Source organism: Oryctolagus cuniculus, chromosome 7, assembly GCF_051225735.1.
Source record: "Oryctolagus cuniculus isolate XC-2025 breed Fujian yellow rabbit chromosome 7, ASM5122573v1, whole genome shotgun sequence".
Lineage (NCBI taxonomy): Eukaryota > Metazoa > Chordata > Mammalia > Lagomorpha > Leporidae > Oryctolagus > Oryctolagus cuniculus.
The window spans coordinates 119,575,700-119,594,949 of NC_142873.1; the positions used below are offsets into that span (position 1 = coordinate 119,575,700).

Genomic DNA, 19,250 nt, shown 5'->3' on the forward strand with positions numbered 1-19,250 from the left:
GTGCTCCATGGAGGATGATCATGTGTGTGCAGCGTGTGTGTACTTGGTGGTATTTGTGTGTGTGATGTGACCGTGTGGGTGGCTGAGTGATGTGTGTGCAGTGGCTGCATTAGTGCTTGTGAGTGCACAGTGGTTGTGATGAACATGTGTGATGGTTGTATGGCCTGCATAATGGTTGTTGTGCTATGTGGTTGTGATGTGTGTGTGCATGGCTGTGATGGTGGGTGTGACAGTTGTGATGGTGTGCGTATATGGGGTTGTGGCAGTCTTCCCATGGTGGTGGTGGTGGTGGTGATGGGTGTGATAGTTGTTGTGGTGTGTGTGTGGTTGTAGTGGTTGTGATGGTGTGTGAGGGGTTGTGATGATCTGTGTGCACTTGCAATGGTGTGTGTGAGTAGTTGTGATGGATGTGATGGTGCATGTGTGTGCTGGGGGGTGTGGTGGTGGTGTGTAGTAGGGACTGATAGGGACGCCAGGCCACTGGCCTCCACTTGCCCCACTTGTTCTGGAGAGCAGGGCCCCACACATGACTTTGTAACAGGGCTGCTGGGGCTTTGCCAAGTTGGGAGCTGGCTGCTCCGGGCAGAAGCAGCGGCTCGCGCTTCTCCTCGGTGCTGGCAGGTTTTCCTCTGCTCCCGAGGGCCTCCTCCTCCGCCGGGGGGAGGTGGCCCTGGCCAGTGCCCAGCTCCACTCTGCTCTGTGCCCCGTCTCAACCTCCTTTATGTCCCTGTCTCATCTGTGGGAATGAGAGCTATAGACCGAGTTCTTTCCGCTAATATCCCCCCACCCCCACCCCGGCTCTACCCTGCTGACTCACACGGAGAGGAACAGAACCCCCGCCGGGTTCTCGGGCAGCATGCAGCCTGGGGGAGGCAGACACACAGATGATGACATCAGGGACACCAGCACTGTGACGTGGGGGAGCCTGGAGGCCCCGACCCAACAGAATGGAGGCAAGAAAGGTTTCCCAGGAAAAATAATGCCCCGGCGTGGTTGTAGGATGTGACGCGTGGGGCTGGAGGAGGGGTGGGGAAAAGGCCTAGGCAGCAGAGACCGCATGTGCAAAGGCCCAGAGGCACTGGGAAAGATGCCTGGCTCCTAAGGTGAACTGGAAGCATCAGAGACTGCCAGGGTGCTTGTGGGGTACTGTGGCCTGACATAGGGGTTGGGGAGGAGCCACGCCACAGGGGCCTGCCCAGGACGAGACCCTAGGGAGCTGGAACTTCATCCCAAGTTGCAGACAGCTGAGAAGGTACTGACAAAGTCAGACTGAGCTAAAAAAGTAACATACTGGGTTGAAATTCACATTAACCTTGAGCACTTCAGAATGACCAATTCAGTGGCATTGTGTGTGTCCACAATGTTGTCCAAGCAGCATCTCTAGTTCCAAAATGTTTCCATCACCCCACAGTGAAACCCTCTCACTCGTCCGGAATCGCTCCCTCGCTCCCTCCCCCACGCCCTGGGGACCGCCACCTGCATTTGGCCCGTTATGGGTTTATCTGTTCCGGACACTTCACATCAGTAGACTCACACGACCGTCTACGTATGGCCTCTTCACTTAGTACGGCGAGTCTGAAGTTCACCGCCTACGCCATTCCTTTGTGTGCATGAATGACATTCCGCTGTTTGTTCCTCCATTCACGCCCTGGTGGACAGTGGCCGGTCAGGGTCACTCTTGCTCCATCTGTGTCCGTGCAATGGTTTACAGGGACCAGGAAGATGAGCTGGGGGTGGCTCAGCGGTGCAGGCCTAGGGCAGGTGGTTGGAAGGGAAGGAAGCTAAAGAGAGGAGTGAGAAACGCCTCCCGAGTCTGTGGCTTGTAAATTCCATGGTGGCCTTCTCCGAGAAAATCAGAGCGGAATCTGAGTCTGGCTGGGATCTTGCAAGTCAGAGTTGCTTGTGGCCCCTTGAGGTGTGGGCGTGGAGCTGGGAGAAGGTGCAGGAGGGAGGTGGGGGCCCGGCGTCATCAGCACGCAGCTGGCACAGTCAGGAGTGTGCTGGGGAGACAGGAAGGGCTGGGGCCGTCAGACCGTGAACTCCGGAAGGCAGGTCCTCAGCGTCTAGCTCATCCCTTTGTCATCAGACCCAGGCACGGGGACCCACACATACAGTCCTTCCCATCCTGATTGGATGAACGACGAGGGGCCCCCAAAGCCAGAGAGTTAGGATGTTAGAAGCACAGGAAGGAGCAGGTTTCAAGAGCTGTCAGCCGGGGAAGGACGACAGCCTGGACTCTGGTGTGGGATTGAGGTCAGCACAGGTGGCCCAGCAGGTGAAGCCGGGTCAAGGAGGGTGTGGGGGTGAGGAGCCGGAGACAGGGCCAGACACGGGGCCCTGCAGAGCTCAGCTGCGAAGAGCAGGGGCCGGGGGTGGGGTGGGGTTGCCAATGGAGGCAGGCAGAGGTTTGATTGGTTTGTTTAGGATTTGGTGTTGAGGATGAGAGGGTTTGGGTGCTTTTCGATATTGCTGGGAAAAGCTAAGGAAGGGGGTGGGTGGGGACATTGACGTGGAGAACCCTCCTGTCATAGGGCCCTGGATGGCACCTCCATCCCAGAGAGCCCAGCAGGGGGCACACCTGCCGGGGGAGAGGGGAGCTGAGGGAGCCCATGGGATGCTTCTATTCCTTCATGGCCTGGGAGGCAAGGCCATGTGTTTGGAATACGGGAGGGGATGGTGGGTTGGAGGGCTGAGGCCCGGGAGAAGCCGGGAGTGGGGGTGCTGGCCACAGTCAGGCGGCAGAGGGAGTGCCCTGTGGAGGGCTGGCTAGGAGCTGCCACTGGGACCAACCTGCTGCTCCAGGAACAGCTCGGTGAGTGGCATGAGGACAACAGCCGAGGCTGCTTCCCACTTCTGTGCCCCACTGCCCAGCTGAGGCCTGGCACGGCCAGGAACCATGGCGCCCAGTGAGCGTCAGGCTTGCAGACTGGGGTGAAGCCGGGGCAGTCTCAAGACCCTTGTGGGCAGCAGACAGTGAGCTGGGAGGCCTCCTCCACGTGGCTGGGCCCTGGCCCGGAGGCCTCATCTGGCTGAGAGGCCCTGGCTGATCCCTTCCCCTCCCAGGGAGGTGAACGGCGGCTGCTTGTGGAGATGAGCGGTGCCCACTTGGTGCTGTGACGAGGCCCTTGGCCCTGCAGGGGAAGCGCTCCTGCCTCGGGAGTGCGGACGGAGGTTTCAAGTGGCCCAGGGAAGGAGGTGGGTGCACAGAGTCAAGCTTCCAGCTGCTCTGCCAGGATTTTCAGGGCTCCGAGATGGTTTCTTTCCTCCCCACAGCTGAGATTTGCCGTAAGCCCCAGGCAGGCACATGGGCTGGGAGCGGGGAAGGCACCCGGGAGAAGCTGGGAGGCACCAGGAGCACTGGAAACCGGGGTTTGCACTGCATCGATGGCTCAAAAAGACAGGTGCTCGTGCCCGCTTTGCCTGTCACTCACAGTCCTACCTTGGCCTCAGGCCTGAGCGTGTGCAGGGTCAGAGCCCTGCAGGGCTGGGTTAACCAGCACAGCTCCTTCCCACCCAGCTGCTGATTCAGTCCCACCCCCAGGCCTGCACGGCTACCAAGCGCCCAGGTGCTGGCCTCTGACCGACCCTGGTTCTCCTGCCTGTCTCCTCCCAAGGGGTGCTGGGAGGCTCAAAGCAAAAAGCCATGTGAGTTAAGGCACTCCTGAGAGCTGACCGAACTCCCCACAGGAAAGGAAAAGACACCAAGGACCAGCGAGACGCAGCCCGGTCTCACAGTCAGCATTCGGAATCTGGGAGGGGATGCTGGGTGGGAGGGCCGAGGCCTGGGAGAAGCCTGCAGCTGCTGCTGCTGGCTTCAATTAGCTCCCAAGCAGCCTCCAGCCCCCTGGCATGGGCCCCAGGCTGTTAGCAGCTCGTCTTTCAGATGAGGCAACACTACTTGGTGCTTGTAGCAGATGCTGGGGGTGTCCTGTGCCCCTTGCTGTTCCCCGTTCCTGTGCATGCTGATCTGTGATTCTGCCCGAGGGTTTTCTCTGGCCTCAGTGCCTCTCAGGCCTGGCCTGCCTGCACGCAGGAAAGTACCAGGGAGCTAACACCCATTCCCCGATGGCAGACCCCAGTCAACGACCGCCAGATGCACACCCCTACTCCCCGCCCCTTGGGGCACGTTCCGCGCCATTGTCCAGAAGTCCTTAGTGGAGTCGAGCCCTGGCTGAGTACAGCAGAAATCTGCTAACACATCCTGTGTTGGCTTCTTCCCCGCCCTGTCTCACCTTCAAACACTACTACAGGTGCTTTTCCTGACCACCTCTGAAACCACTTGTCTGAAATCCTTGTTTCCTTTCCTGGGGAACCCGCCTCGGAGAGTATAATAAGAATGGTGCCTGCCATTCACTGAACACCTACTGTGTGCCAGGCATTGCACACATGCTCTCACGTGATTTCCATGACAACCCTTACTGGTGGTTGCTATCTCCCTGTGGCCACTTGAGGTTGCTCAGGGTCAGAGAGGTGAGGCAGTCTGGCCAGGGATCCCCAATCCACCAGGGAGAGGGGGAGCAGGTAGGTCAGACTCCTCTCTGCATCTGTTCCTTAAATGTTATTTATTTGAAAAACAGAGCAAGGTGGGGGGGAGATAGAGAGAGAGAGAGAGAGAAACAGTCTTCCATCTGCTGCTTTACCCCCCAAATACCCATAATAGCCAGGGCTGGGCCAAGCCAAGAACTAGGAACTCTGTTTGGGTTTCCCACATGGGTGGCAGGGACCCAAGTTCTTGAGCCATCAGCTCGTGCCTCCCAGGGGGCACATTTGCAGAGAGCTGGATGGGAGGCCGAGTGGAGGTGGCATCTCTGGTATGGGATGTGGGTGCCCCAGGGGCAGCCTAACCTGCTACAGCATGATGCCCAAGTCTGCAATACATTCAAGGGACCTGGGCATTCAGGCCCAGTCCTGTGACCCGTGGGTGGCCATGCCCAGAGAAAAGGCGGTGTGGACACCAGGATGTGACCCCTTCGGCCCCGACACTGTCCTCGTGGTAGACATCACCACCAGCAGCTGCAGTGGGACGACTTCCGAGGGCTGGTCCAGGATACTGATGGAGGAGGAGGCTGAGCTGGAGAGGAGACCTGCAATACCTCATGGTGACTGCAGCTGATAGGCTGGTTTGTGGCTATTCTTGGGGACTCCCAGGAAGAATTAGGGACCCCTGGAGATGGGTAAGTTCTTGCTTACGTAGGCAGGGGTTCAGGGTCACTGTCTTTCGGGTCAAAATTTTGTAACCCAGGCTTAGGAAGCCATAAAATATGAGGCTACATCTGACAACATTTCTACTGGGTTTCTGGGGACAGAAGATGGTCTTGGTGTATGGAAATGCAACGCTTTGCTTCTGGTTTAAGTTTCAATGCAAGTCTCCATGCTGCACATCTTTGTTACAGGAGCAAGCAGTTGGGTCACGTGGTAGAGCAGCTCCCTCGATGGTACTCAGGGGCCCCCATCAGACGTCCCATTGCTGGGAGCTTTGAGAGCATCTTCCTGCGTCTGGCCTCAGTCCCCTCATGTGTGACAAGCCAGGCGGCTGCACCGGCCCCAGGCTCTCTGAGGTCCCACGTTTGACAGGGCCCCTGGCTCTCCCTCAGTGCCACCTGGAAAAGCTAGGCAGGTTCCTGCCCCAGCCGGGCCTGGACGCAGATCTGTAATTGAGCCTGCAGGGTCTCTGTGACAGGCAGAGCCCGTAAATCGCAGCCGGGGAAGCAGCCCAGGGAGACACAGTGTGCAGCTGCTCTTGCTCGTGCTCTGGGACAGCCTGTCCCTGGGGTTCACACGGAGAAGGCGGAGCTGCCACGGTCATTCCCCACGGTGCAGACACCCAATGGGCTGGAAGATAGGAGGCCCAGGAGTCGTGGTGGGGTGGTGCTTGCTCCTCAAAGCCTGCAGACACAGACATGGACAACTTACACAAATTGGGGCTTGGACAGAAGGAACACACTGGCATGGAGGGGTCACACCCCCCTCTCCCCTCCTCTGGGTCCCTCCCTGGTTCTCAGACCAGAGCTTGGTACACCCAGCACAGGCACCAGTAGAGAGCAGGCATCACTGAATACAAGTGGCAGAAAATAGTAATGACCTGGGCCAGGCCCTGTGCTTGTTACTCTATTTCTACGATTTACTCCTACGTAAGCCCAGGAGCTACCCTGATGCTTGAGCCGAGAAGACACCTCCAGAGCACCGGGTGTTAAAGAACTCGTCCAGGCTCACTTAGCTAATGACGAGTGGCTAAGGCAGGCTTCAAACCCAAGCCTGGGGTTTTGCTCCAGAGCCTGGGCTCTGAACCACGCTGGGAAATGACTGGTAGTGATGATGACAACAATGCAGACACCTGTCACAGGGACACGGGGGAATCAGCAAAGGATGGGAGGAGTCGGCCAGGAGCCCTGGCAGAGGGAGCGTCAGGTACAGAGGAAGAAGCCCTTGCAAAGGCAGGTTTAGAAGGACTGCAGTGCAGAGGGCTGCGCTGGGAGATGACCCTGGGGCCAGGTCCCTGAGAGCCTCAAGCTAAGGTGCCAAGTGGAGGGGTACGGGCTCTAGCCAGTGGCCGAGGTTTTCAGCAGGGGCAGGGGCAGGCAGTGACATGGCAGGGTACCAGACCACCTCCCAGTGGCCCTGTGGCCTTGGGCGCATCACTTCCCCTCTTAGGATCTCAATTTCTGTATCCGAAACGAAGTGATCTTTCCTACCTCACAGGGATGAGGCAAGGACTAATGAGACAATGGACAAAAAGGATTTTGTAGACTCCTGATTTTACAAATGCAAGATGGTGGGTGGGGTGGGAAGTGGCGGGCAGATCAAGTCAGCTTGTTTTACGTAGAGGCTCCCAGATTCACTCCAACTTCATTGCTACTACAAGCTGATATTTGCTATTGCCATCTGGCCTTCATTACATCACCTGAGGACACCCCAACTCTTCTGAATCGAAAGAAATTCTTTCCATTTCACAAGTGAACACACTGAGGCCCAGACAGGAGCCAGCCGCCCCAGGCCGGCAGCCCAGAGGGGCAGTAAAAGCAGAACCGTGTTACAGCTGCAGAGCTGTGCCCTGCCTCCTCTGCGTTTCACATAACCCTGTTCATATAGAGCAGTTGGTCTGAGCTGATGCCTACAAGTGGCAAACCATGGGCACACAGGGGCAAGGGGGCAGGCAAGGACTAGGCGCCATGGGGACTGTAACACCCGAAATTGTCATTAACCTTGAAGGTCTACAGCAGGTCATAAATTCAAATTCTTCAACTGCATGATCAGTGTGTGCACCAAAAGCCCCATAGCGAGGAGTCCCGCCTACGGCCTGGTGTACGTATCTCAACGCAACCTCCGGTTCTTCCTGTAGGGACAGCGTAGGCCCCAGCACCGACCTCAGAGTCACCCCTTCTGTAGCTCAACCCCAGCTCTGCTGCTGGAGGCTGACAGGTGCTGGAAAAGCCGCATCCTGGCTCTGAGCTTCAGTGTCCCGGAGGTAATACAAGGATCATACAGGGAACTTCGAAAAGGTCACAGAAAGTGAAATTAAAAGATAAGCTTATTTTGGTGCAAAAACAAAACCAAAACCAAAAAACCCTGAAATGCATACATACTTGTAACACCTACCTACAGGGATGTTGAGAGGATTAAATGAGACATTCCCAGACTCTCTGCAGGACGCTCAAGGACCTGGTCACAGTGTGGTCTTGGGAAGGCACACAGGGGCACAGGGAGGAAGACTGACTTTTTTGGGTAATCTTTTTTTTTAAAGACTTATTTACTTATTTGTAAGGCAGAGAGTTACAGAGAGGTAGAGGCAGAACAAGAGAGAGGTCTTCCATTCGCTTGGTTCACTTCCCAGATGGCCACAACAGCCAGAGCTGTGCTGATCCAAAGCCAGGAGCCAGGAGCTTCCTCCGGGTCTCCCACGCGGGTGCAGGGGCCCAAGGACTTGGGCCATCTTCTACTGCATTCCTGGGCCGTAAGAGAGAGCTGGATTGGAAGTGGAGTAGCTGGGACTCAAACCAGCACCCATATGGGATGCCGGCACTGCAGGTAGTGACTTTATCCACTATACCACAGGGCCAGTCCCAACCTTTGTTTTTTTAAGCAATGTGTATAGGGTTCTTTGTTCAAATTAATGGAATTTCAAGAATGAGAAATTGCATGTAAAGCACTTAGGACAACCTTGGCACCTAATTAGACACAATATTATACTGATTTTTTTAAAAAGGTTTATTTGAAAGTCAGAGTTGCACACACACACACACACACACACACACAGAGTGAGAGCGAGAGAGTGAGAGAGCGAGAGAGCGAGAGAGAGAGAGAGATTCCATCTGCTCATTCACTCCCCTAATGGCCGCAACAGCCAGGGCTAGGACAGGCTGAAGCCAGAAGCCAGGAGCTTCCTCTGGATCTTCCACGTGGGTGCAGAGATCCAAGCACTTGGGCCATCTTCTCCTGCTTTCCCAGGCACAGTAGGGAGCTGGAGCAGAAGTGAAGCAGCCAGGACAGGAACCAGCACTCATATGGGATGCTGGCATTGCAGGTGGAGGCTTAACCAGATATGCCACAACACTGGTCCCTATACAGTGACTTTTAAAGAACTCTGTGAGAAAGGACCCCTCCCAAAGCTAAATGCTCCTTGATGGAACTGAAGAGAAAGTAGGGAGCTGAAGACAAGTGGCCTTTCTCAGCCAGGGCACACCTGCCTTCCACTTGGCTCTGTGTTGGTGGAGCCCGGGCAGGAGCCAGAGAACCAGGGCAGGGCAGCTTCAGTGCAGAGGGAGGCGGGCCCACCAGGAGGGCCGCACTGTCCGCCAGTCGCTGGTACAGCCTGTCTCTGTGGCCTATTGGCTCAGTCCCAGAGCCTCGTGGAGCCATCGGTTTTGCATGTATGGAATGAGGACAACACTAGTGGACAGTGTGCTGGGCTGCTGTGAGGGCTACACCAGGCAGCTGGGCAACAGAGCCCCCAGTCTCAGGTCCCACGAGGCCCCTCCGAGCAGCACCCCAAGCAGGAGGATGGCTCTGGACTGTGGCAGAGAGAATCTGAATGTAACTAATGGCGCTCTGCCTTGTCCCCTCGCGAGGAGGGGGTCGGTGTTTACATTTGTTCTACTTTGAGCAAAAGCAACTCCGACTGCTAAAAGCTGTGCTTCCCGGTGGGCTCCACACCATCTGCTGGCACGTGCACCTGGATTAGCTGTGCTGCTGGGCTGCGTGCCCTCCAGGGGCCCAGCTGTGGAGTGGGGGATGGGTCCGGGCCCACCCTTGCATCCACACATTCATTCAGCGCATTTGCGCTGGGCCCTGTCCAGGCTATACCTGGTGCCGGGCACTGGAGAGACACGCAAGGTCGCTACTCCCAGGAAGTGTGTGCTTTGTGGGGAAGAAGCCAAAGAAGTAAGCAGAGGAACGGATAAGTGACTATGGTGAGTCCCGAAGTCCTGATGTGTCAGAGAGCGCCTTGGGTGGGCCTCGTTGGAGACAGTGGCGGTGGAACAACTCTCCCTGGGCCGGAAGGACAAGGAGGCCCCATGAGACCACCAGCGTGTGCTGGGCAAAGGGAAGAGCGGATGCAAATGCCCCAAGGATGGGGCACAGGCAGCGAGGCTGAGGGACAAAGCCCGGCGTGTCTGCAGACAACATGGAGACAGCGCCAGAGCGCAGGGTACTCGTGTCTGAAGCGCAGGCAAACAGGGTTTTATGCAGAGAGTGGTGGGAGCCACGGAGGGCTCTGAGCAGGGCAGCGGCGGGACGTGCCCCTGCGCTCACCGTGGCCACTGCTGCATGGGGAGAACTGATTATGGCAGGCGTGAGAGGCCCCCAAGGAGACCAGGTCCGAGGCTCCAGCAGGGGGACGAAGTGATTACTGAGCAGGGATACGCTGGGCAGTGGCAGTGAGACTGATAAAGTGTGTGAGGCCCTAGAACCGTCTAGCGTGTGGCAGCTGCTCACTGCAAGGTGGCCGGGGCTTGGAGCCCCCTCGGCCACATGGGCTCCCTACAGTAATACCTCTGACAAATACCAACATTGGATCAGCACAAGTACTGGCCTGGAGGCCGCTGTGGGCTGGCCTCCAGCGTGCATCCCAAGGCCACGTGGGCTGCTCGCCTCCGGAGGACACTGCCACAGGCCGCGTGTGCTCTGGCTCGGATTCGCACCAGCCTTCGGGCTTCCCCAGAGTCTCACTCCGCGTCAGGCAGGACAGCGTGCGGTGCCTGCAGGGAGAGGGTCCGGCTTCCAAGCCAGGCGTAACCGTGGCTGAGGGAGGGTTTGGCTCCCGGTCCTGCCTGCTGTTCAAATTTGCTCATTCAGTGTTTGTCGAGTTCCTGGGCGGACCAGACTCCGCCGGGGATTCAGAGATGCACCTGACGCAGTCTGCCATGGAAGTCCCGTTTGGGTGGAGGGGAGAGCAGACACACTGGCCCGCGTGTAACACGTGCTCCGTATTTGTTGCTAACAAGCAGGGGCCCCCACAGTAAGCCCCTGGTATGTGGAGCCAGATTATTACTCAGGAGTTCCTTCGTCCTGAAATCCTTGAACTTCTCCAAGCATAGCTTCCCCGCCCCAGCATCCGGGGCCCCGCTTTGCTCTTGTCTCACGTGAGGCTACTCTTCCTCTTCCTATAGCTTGGCTACCGCCATTATCACACGATTTATTGTTCCCTCTTCTTAGACAGTCCTCAGCCTACGCAGTCGCACACACCCTCCCTTGGGCCTGGCTACCTGGTACCTGTTAAAGCCCAGTTAAAAAATCAGCATTTTGGGGTAAGCACTGTGGCGTAGCGGGTAAAGCTGCCGACTGCAGTGCCAGCATCCCATATGGGTGCCGGTTCGAGTCCTGGCTACTCCACTTCCGATCCAGCTCTCTGCTATGGCCTGGGAAAGCAGTAGAAGATGGCCCAAGTGCTTGGGTCATTTGGGGAGTGAACCAGCATATGAAGACCTCTCTCTTTCTCTCCCCTTCTCTCTCGGTGTAACTCTTTCAAATAAATAAATAAATCTTAAAAAATCAGCATCTGCAGAGCCTTTCCTGCCTCCCTCCAGACTAGGCTCCTCCTCCACCCTGCACCGCGTGCCCCTTTCCTGTTCCTGGGCGGACCTGCCACTGGGCGTGGCTCAGAGGAGTGGGTGGTCAGCCAGCACTGCCACTTGCGGGAGTGGGTACTGGTTTCTATGAGAGTTGCCATAACACAGGAGCACAGACTGAGTGCCTTAGGCCAAGAAATTTACTTCCTCACAGCTTTGGAGATCAGGATGTTGGCAGCTTTGGCTTCTCCCCAGACCTCTCTCTCTGGCTTGTGGCCGGCTGCGTTCCCGCCGTGTTTGTGTCTTCGCCTCCTGCGACCAGGCTGCCAGCCACACAGGATTCGGGTCTACCGACAGAACCTCTGTCAAGAAGCTATCTCCAGGGGCCAGCGCTGTGGCGCAGAGGGTTAATGCCCTGGCCTGAAACGCCGGCATCCCATATGGGCGCCAGTTTGAGACCAAGCTGCTCCACTTCTGATCCAGCTCTCTGCTACAGCCTGGGAAAGCAGTAAAAGATGGCCCAAGTCCTTGGGTCTCTGCACCCATGTGGGAGACCCAGAAGAAGCTCCTGGCTCCTGGCTTCAGATCAGAACAGCTCCGGCCATTGCGGGCAATCTCTCTCTGCCTCTCCTTCTCTGTGTAACTCTGACTTTCAAATAAATAAAAGTAAATCTTTAAAAATAAAAATAACACACTACCTCCAAACAGGGCCTCATGCCCTGGTACTGGGGGTTAGGACTTCAATATGTGAATTTGGGGGAGGGCCCAATTCAGCTCACAACAGGCTGTGAAGGGCAGCAGTGTCTGTGGCATCAGTGGGCGAGAGGCACAAGGGGGAGGCCAAACAAGCCGGCAGGTACTTGGCTGGCGAGCTCTTGAGCGCCAGGCCTCAGGCTAGATTTCAGCCATGAAGATCAAGCTGAGGAAGAGGAAAACTAACTCCCACTTAGAGGGGCGAGAGCGCAGGGAAGGAGAACTCTTTGGGGCTGGGATAGGGGATATAAATATTGATCATGTTTATGAGATGTTCTCAACGGCTATTAGCTCCGAGCTCATTTTCCAACATAAATAAAAGAAGATAACCATTAAGGACTGAAGGTCTAAGAATAGGCAACAAAATACCTGGACTCTCATAAACAACAAACATTCACCCCCTTCTCCACCTCTGAGGCCATTTCAAGAAACATCCCCTTACTTGAAGGGGGAACTCACATGGGGAGAGGGGAAGCAGCTCCTCAAAGGCCGCGCGTCTAAGAGCAGGAAGCCGACTGCTACCCTACTCACAGACAGCCACAGAGAGGTACAGAGGCAGAAATCTTGCCAATCACAGGACCTGTCAGGACCTGTTTCTCACCTGCCACTGTTATCTGTATATTTTCCCGATTAAAAAATAAGCAGTACATGAATTGTCTTCCCCGTGAAGACAAGAATCAGATCGCAGTGTATAAAACGCAGCAATGAGTTCACATGGACATAAATTATCTAACTAAGTGAGGGAGAGAGGGCAAATCCTCCGGACAGACGGTTCCAAATAGCTGAAGGAGGTCCCAGCTCTACCCTGCAGGAGGGGAGCCGTGGTGGGCCCCAGCCCGCCCAGCCCTTGTGCAGTCTGGATTTAGACTTCCTTCCAAGGAATCAAGCACCGAGCGTGGACTGTAACTCACCATGGAAACGTGCCTGTAAGCACCACCTTGACCAAGCATTGCCGGTGATTAGGTCAGGTGGTTACTGTGTGCCCACATACCCAGTATGACGTGAGGAGAAGGGTGCCTTACCTCCACTGTATTCTTCCCTAGAACCCATAATCCCAATTTAGTCAGAGGGAAATCCTCAAGCTCAAGTTTAGGGCCCGTCTACCAAGTACTTGTGGCCATGGGAAGAAAGAGTGAGACATGGTCATGGAGCAGGAGATCAGAGAGACGTGACGGCCAAGGCCAGCCGAGTCCTGGAACAGGAACAGGGCATTAGTGGGAACACTGCTGAAAGCTGGCTAACAGGAATACATCAAGGGTGGGGTTTTAATTTTGACAAATGGCCACTTTAAGGTGTGATGTTAATAATAGTGAATAATAGTGGATACCAGATGTGGAGTATACAGGAACCCCACCTTTTGTAAGTCAAAAGTTATCACAAAACGTTTAGATAAGGAGAGAATGACTCTCCCCCCACCAAAAACAAACAAACAAACAAACAAAAAAACACAACAAACCAATAACACCTTTCTCTTCTAAAACCTCTCTCTAAATTGGACATATATCTGTACATATCTTTTCCTTTTTCCCCACTATGGAAACAGCATTTTCCTTGCATAAATGGTTCATATTATACATATGGTACTGCAACTTCCTTTTCTTTTTCATTTAAAAGTATGTTTCCACGTCAGTACCTACAGATCTCCACTATCGAATATAGTAGCCACACGTGTGGCTATAAGCACTTGAAAATACAGACAGGTCAAACTAAGATGTATTATAAAATAAACACAGAGACAAGTACTTTTCCCCTAAAGAATATAGAGGGGAGTGTTGCAGCACTGTAGGTTACGCCCCTGTTTGAGATGTCTGCATCCCACACTGTCTGCCTGTGATCAAGTCTCACCTCTGCTGCTGATCCAGCTTCCTGCTAATGCACCTGGAAGGCAGCAGGTGAGAGCTCAAGTACTTGGGTCCCTGCCACCCACACAGGAGACCTGCATGGAGAGCTCGGCTTTGGGGTGGTCCAGCCCTGGCTGCGGAGGGCATATCCAACCAGCAATGGGAGATCTCCATCTCTGCTACTTTGCCTTTCAAGTAAATTTTTAAATGAATAAACATTAAACTATATTAAATATCTCAGTAATTTTCATATTGATTACATGTTGACATGGTAACACTTTTCAGTATATTTGGCTCAAAATATATTATTAAAAATTCATTTATGTTTCTTTTTACTTTTTTTAAGATTTATTTATTTGAAAGGTAGAGTTACAGAGAGGGAGAGGGAGAGGGAGAGGGAGAGAGAGAGAAAGAAAAAAAAAGTCTTCCATTCACTGGTTCACTCCCCAAATGGCCACCATGGCTAGAGCTGGGCCAATCCAAAGCTAGGAGCCTGGAGCTTCTTCTGGGTCTCCCACGCAGGTGCAGGGGTTCAAGGACTTGGGTTATCTTCTACTACTTTCCCAGGCAATAGCAGAGAGCTGGATTGGAAGTGGAGCAGCTGGGTCTCAAACCAGTGTTCACATGGGATGCCGGCACTGCAAGTGGTGTCTTTACTCACTGCACCACACTGCCAGCTCCTCTTTTTACTTTTAATGTGGCTCTTAAGTTTAAAATTACATATGTGATGTGGATTATATTTCTATTGGCCAATGCTGTTACACAGCCTAAATTTACTTTTTTTTTTGCTACACAGTATTCCAGAATCTGGATACATTACAATTTCTTTATTCATTCTTTTTTTCTAATGTACATTTAGACTGTTTCTGAAGTTTTACTATTATCAACCATGTTGTAATTAAAATCTTTGTACATGTCTGCTTTGTATACACATAAAAAAAGTAAACAGTAGCATATGAAACAAATCAAAAGCATGAAGCCTATTACCATCAGCAGACCATGTAGTTCATTTTTTTTTTTTTTTTTGACAGGCAGAGTGGACAGTGAGAGAGAGAGAGAGATAGTGGGAAAGGTCTTCCTTTACTGTTGGTTCACCCTCCAATGGCCGCCGCGCGCTGCGGCCAGCACACCGCGCTGATCCGAAGGCAGGAGCCAGGTACTTATCCTGGTCTCCCATGGGGTGCAGGGCCCAAGCACCTGGGCCATCCTCCACTGCACTCCCTGGCCACAGCAGAGAGCTGGCCTGGAAGAGGGGTAACCGGGACAGACTCCTGCGCCCTGACCGGGAACCACTGTCTTGACCCCTCAAGGTCAAGATTGCTTCCCAAGAGGTTAAGTTAATGGCTCTATGACGTCCACACTCTCAGAATATCAAGGTACACAGGTCCCTTCCCAAGCAGGAGCTCACACATGGTCAAACTTTTTGAGGTTTGAGTGCCAATAAGCTAATGAGCTCAAAGGCAAAGGCAGGAACCCACCCCAAGGTCTGGACTACGAAAACTACTGACAGTCACAGAAGTAAGGTTCCAAAGAAGACTGTCAACACAGCATCCCTCATGGACAGCACAAACATAAATTCAGGGGAAACACCTGTGGCATCTCAAACACTATGTAGTTTGGTAATCTCTTGAATAAAAGCAAACTTTTAAAAGATTTCTAAGACAGAATGATGAAAAATAATGTGGTAAGCTGGCGCCGCGGCTCAGTAGGCTAATCCTCCGCTGGCACACCGGGTTCTAGTCCCGGTCGGGGCACAGGATTCTGTCCCGGTTGCCCCTCTTCCAGTCCAGCTCTCTGCTGTGGCCCGGGAGTGCAGTAGAGGATGGCCCAAGTACTTGGGCCCTGCACCCCATGGGAGACCAGGGGAAGCACCTGGCTCCTGCCTTTGGATAGGCGTGGTGCGCCGGCCGTGGCGGCCATTGGAGGGTGAACCAACGGCAAAGGAAGACCTTTCTCTCTGTCTCTCTCTCTCACTGTCCACTCTGCCTGTCAAAATAACAATAATAATAATAATAATAATAAGGTAAATGATTATATTATCAGCTTCCTTGTAATGAAATCCTATCAAATACACAGCATTAAAAAGTAATCAAAGGGGCTAGCACTGTGGCGTAGCGGGTAAAGCCGATGCCTGCAGTGCCAGCATCCCATATGGGCACCGGTTCGAGTCCCAACTGCTCCAGTTCTGATCCAGCTCTCTGCTTTGGCCTGGGAAAGCAGTAGAAGATGGCCCAAGTCCTCAGGCCCCTGCACTCATGTGTGTTTTCCTAATGGTGGGAGTGGGGTACGGAATCATTTGTCTTTTTTTTTCCTTAAGATTTATTTATTTATTTATTTATTTATTTACTTACTTACTTATTTGAAAGGCAGAGTTAGAGAGAAAGAAAGAGCAAGAGAAATCTTCCATCTGCTGGTTCACTCCCCAAATAGCAACGGCCAGGGCTGGGCTAGGCTGAAGCCAAGAGAAAGGAACTCCATCTTGATCTTCCCAGGTGTGTTAGCACGGAGCTGGAGAGGAAGCAGAGCAGTGAGGACTCAAACCAGTGCTCACGTGGGATGCTGGTGCTGCAGGCTGCAGCTTAACCTACTGCACCACAACACACGTCCCAAGACTCACTTATTTATTTAACAAACAGATTTCCCACCTGCTGGTTCTCATTTGTCTTTTACTTTGGAGAGAATGTCCCTCGCATATCTGAGTCCACTGGCCCCTAAAAAATGTTACTGGTCTATCAGGCCCCTGAATTTTCACGGGGTTTCCTCACCCTCTCAGGAAAGCACGTGTCTCATTCAGGCTTCTAAGATACTTGCTGTTTCTCGCTCCTTTGGCCCAGAGTACGCTGCAGCAGTGAGACGTTCTGCACAATGCCTAGGCAGCACAGATCTCTTCACACCATATTGTGAGAGGGCAAGGGAGCCAGCCCTAGGCAGCACGGGGAATGTACTCGGCCTGTTGCAAGCAAATGCGAACGATTTCTGACTTTCCTTTCTGGCAGGGAAGGGAAAGGAATTCATTCACATCAATAGCAACATACACGTACCTGAGAACATGCTGACACACTCGAGAAAGATGCCGCATTGGCACAGCTGCCACAGGAACTACTGCTCGGTGGATTCTGCTGTAATCCCCTTTCAGGATCCTACTAGTTTCTGTGGGGAGCAGACCAATGACTGAAAAAGAGGCCTATGAGGGGCCGGCACTGTGGCGCAGCAGGTTAGCGCCCTGGCTTGAAGCACCGGCATCCTATATGGGTGCCGGTTTGAGACCTGGCTCCTCCACTTCCAATCCAGCTCTCTGCTATGGCCTAGGAAAGCAGTAGAAGATGGCCCAAGTCCTTGGGCCCCTGCACCCTGTGGGAGACCCAGAAAAGCTCCTGGCTCCTGGCTTTGGATCGGCGCAGCTCCAGCCATTGTGGTTATTTGGGGACTGAACCATCAGATGGAAGACCTCACTCTCTCTGCCTCTCCTCTCTCTGTAACTCTTTCAAATAAATAAATAAATCTTAAAAAAAGAGGGCTACAGGACCCCCTTGCCCCCGAATCCTTTAGGTCTTGAAGGATGGCATGAATCCTTTGCCATTTTCCCGATAACCAGCAAGGCTGAACATCTTTTAATGTTTACTGGCTTTCTGATTTCCTTTCCTTTGAATTCCTGTTAGTCATAATGCTTATTGTCTGTCTCCTTCACTAGACTGGAAGCTCCCTGAGGCCAGAGACGGCCTTACTTATCCCTGTGACCCTTGTACTTGGCACGTAGGAACTCGGAACATGCACACTGAATGAGTGACTTTCACAAGACGGAAAAACAGCACTTGAATGGGTACCACAGTCTTCTTGGCTCTTGAAACTGGTCTCCTCTGCTTACGGGTGAGTCTATCCCTGACAGCATCATGTCATTTTGGTTGATTTAAAAGAAAACACAATGTCATTCGATCAAATGGTCTTTCCTTTGAAATCATGGCAGTGTTACTTAAACTAATCGAAGCTCCCAAATCCTTGTTTTCTGGATGGACTCCCTTTGACGGCAAGACTGGGCAGTAACAAACTGAGCCCTCGCCCCATCGAGCTGTGATAAACGCATCCAAAACACATTACAAATCTCATAGTGAGGCCCTGGGGCCTGAGGCAGCAGCAAAAGCAAACCAAGGTTGACAGGCACAAGTTTAAGAACATTATATTCTATAAATGAAAAAAGGCCAGCTGCCTGTTCCTTCACCAATAAACACAGTAAATGCATTATCTGGGCCTCCTGCCATTTTTCAAATCTGGAACTCTTTAATGATACCTGTTCGGGCAACTCTAAACTTCATTTGTCAAAAAAAGAAGAAGAAGAAAAAAAAAAACCACAAACCCACACACTTTAATTTACTGACTCTCAAGTGTTTCTTTGCTTTCCTTTAAATTTTTTTTTTTAATGTTTCAAACTTTTTTAGGTATCTGTACAAGAACATTCTCATGCTTCTGAAACACACGTCTTTAATTTTTTTAAAGATTTATTTATTTATTTGAAAGAGTTAGAGAGAGGAAGAGGCAGAGAGAAAGAGAGAGGTCTTCCATCCACTGGTTCACTCCCCAGATGACTGCAATGGCTGACACCGTGCTGATCCGAAGCCAGGAGCCAGGAGCAAGAAGCCCCTCCCACACAGGTGCAGGGGCCCAAGGACTTGGGCCATCTTCCATTGCTTTCCCAGGCCATAGCAGAGAGCTGGATCGGATGTAGAGCAGCCGGGACTTGAACCAGCGCCCAAAGGGATGTCGGCACTGCAGGCGGTGGCTTTATCCACTACCCCACAGTGCTGGCCCCGAAACACACATCTTGTTAGGCCCTGGCCTCCTCAAATACTTTCACAGACTGCCATCCTCTGGAGGTCGAGGCCAAACTCCTTGATGAAGCCCTCCAGGCCCTGGTGACTGCTCTGCTCCATTTCTCACCACCACTCGGAAGAATCTATTCTTCAGTTTCCTTGTGCTATTTGCCTTTACTGAAACTAGCCATGATCTTCACTCTGCTTTTGTACACAGACTGCTCCCGGCCCCTTACGCCTTGTTTCAAACATGATCTCCTACATAAGTACTTTCCTCCTCTCAGGGCAGTGTTGGTCACTCCTTTCTGCATTTTCTCAGTATTTTAAATAAACGTCTATAGAACACCCAATATGCTATGCCCTAATTATTGACTGGTGCGCCTGTCTCCCCACCAAACAGGTCCTCAAGCATGAAAATCAAATTTCACTGGTGTTTCCCCACTGCCAGTCCTTAACACACAAGATGAACAACACCTATTTGTTGAGTGTATGAACAAAGATAGACTCAGTCTCTACCAAAAGACAAGGAGCTCCAATTTAACCACTTGCAAGAAAAGCATCAGTGAACTGCCCATGCCAACTCTGATGGTGTTTACTTTCCCAAACTTCCTCCAGAAACTGAGCACACTTGGAAAACATGGGTTCACGCCTAGATTTACAGGTAACTCAGAGGCCCCAGAATACCTCTCTGCCCATTTCAGGCACATCTCTTTCATTTTTAACAGGCTAGGGCCCCAAGGCGCTTCTTATTGGGTGGGCAAGGATGTCTGCAAGGCTCCTCCCCTTCGGCAAGTGTTCAGAATAGCTCCATTAGTGATCATGGGAATTCTGTAGACGCATCAAGA

The 19,250-nt window shown here is 52.8% G+C and overlaps 1 protein-coding gene across 14 annotated transcripts in view; it reads right to left on the bottom strand.

Annotated features, from left to right (window-relative positions):
- Positions 1-4,543: 4,543 nt before the first annotated feature.
- TCEANC2 (transcription elongation factor A N-terminal and central domain containing 2) overlaps positions 4,544-19,250 on the bottom strand; it is a 73,123-nt gene continuing 58,416 nt past the window's right edge. For 4 of the 14 annotated variants that reach the window (XM_089300587.1, XM_089300582.1, XM_089300586.1 and 1 more), the window contains one exon: positions 15,902-16,108. In XM_089300587.1, coding sequence (XP_089156713.1) covers positions 16,016-16,108 — 93 coding nt within the window. In that variant the 3' untranslated portion in view covers positions 15,902-16,015. Of the gene's footprint in view, positions 5,887-12,386; positions 12,952-15,901; positions 16,109-19,250 lie in introns of those variants that run through there. The other 10 variants (XR_016211015.1, XR_016211016.1, XR_016211014.1 and 7 more) reach the window with 9 other exon arrangements.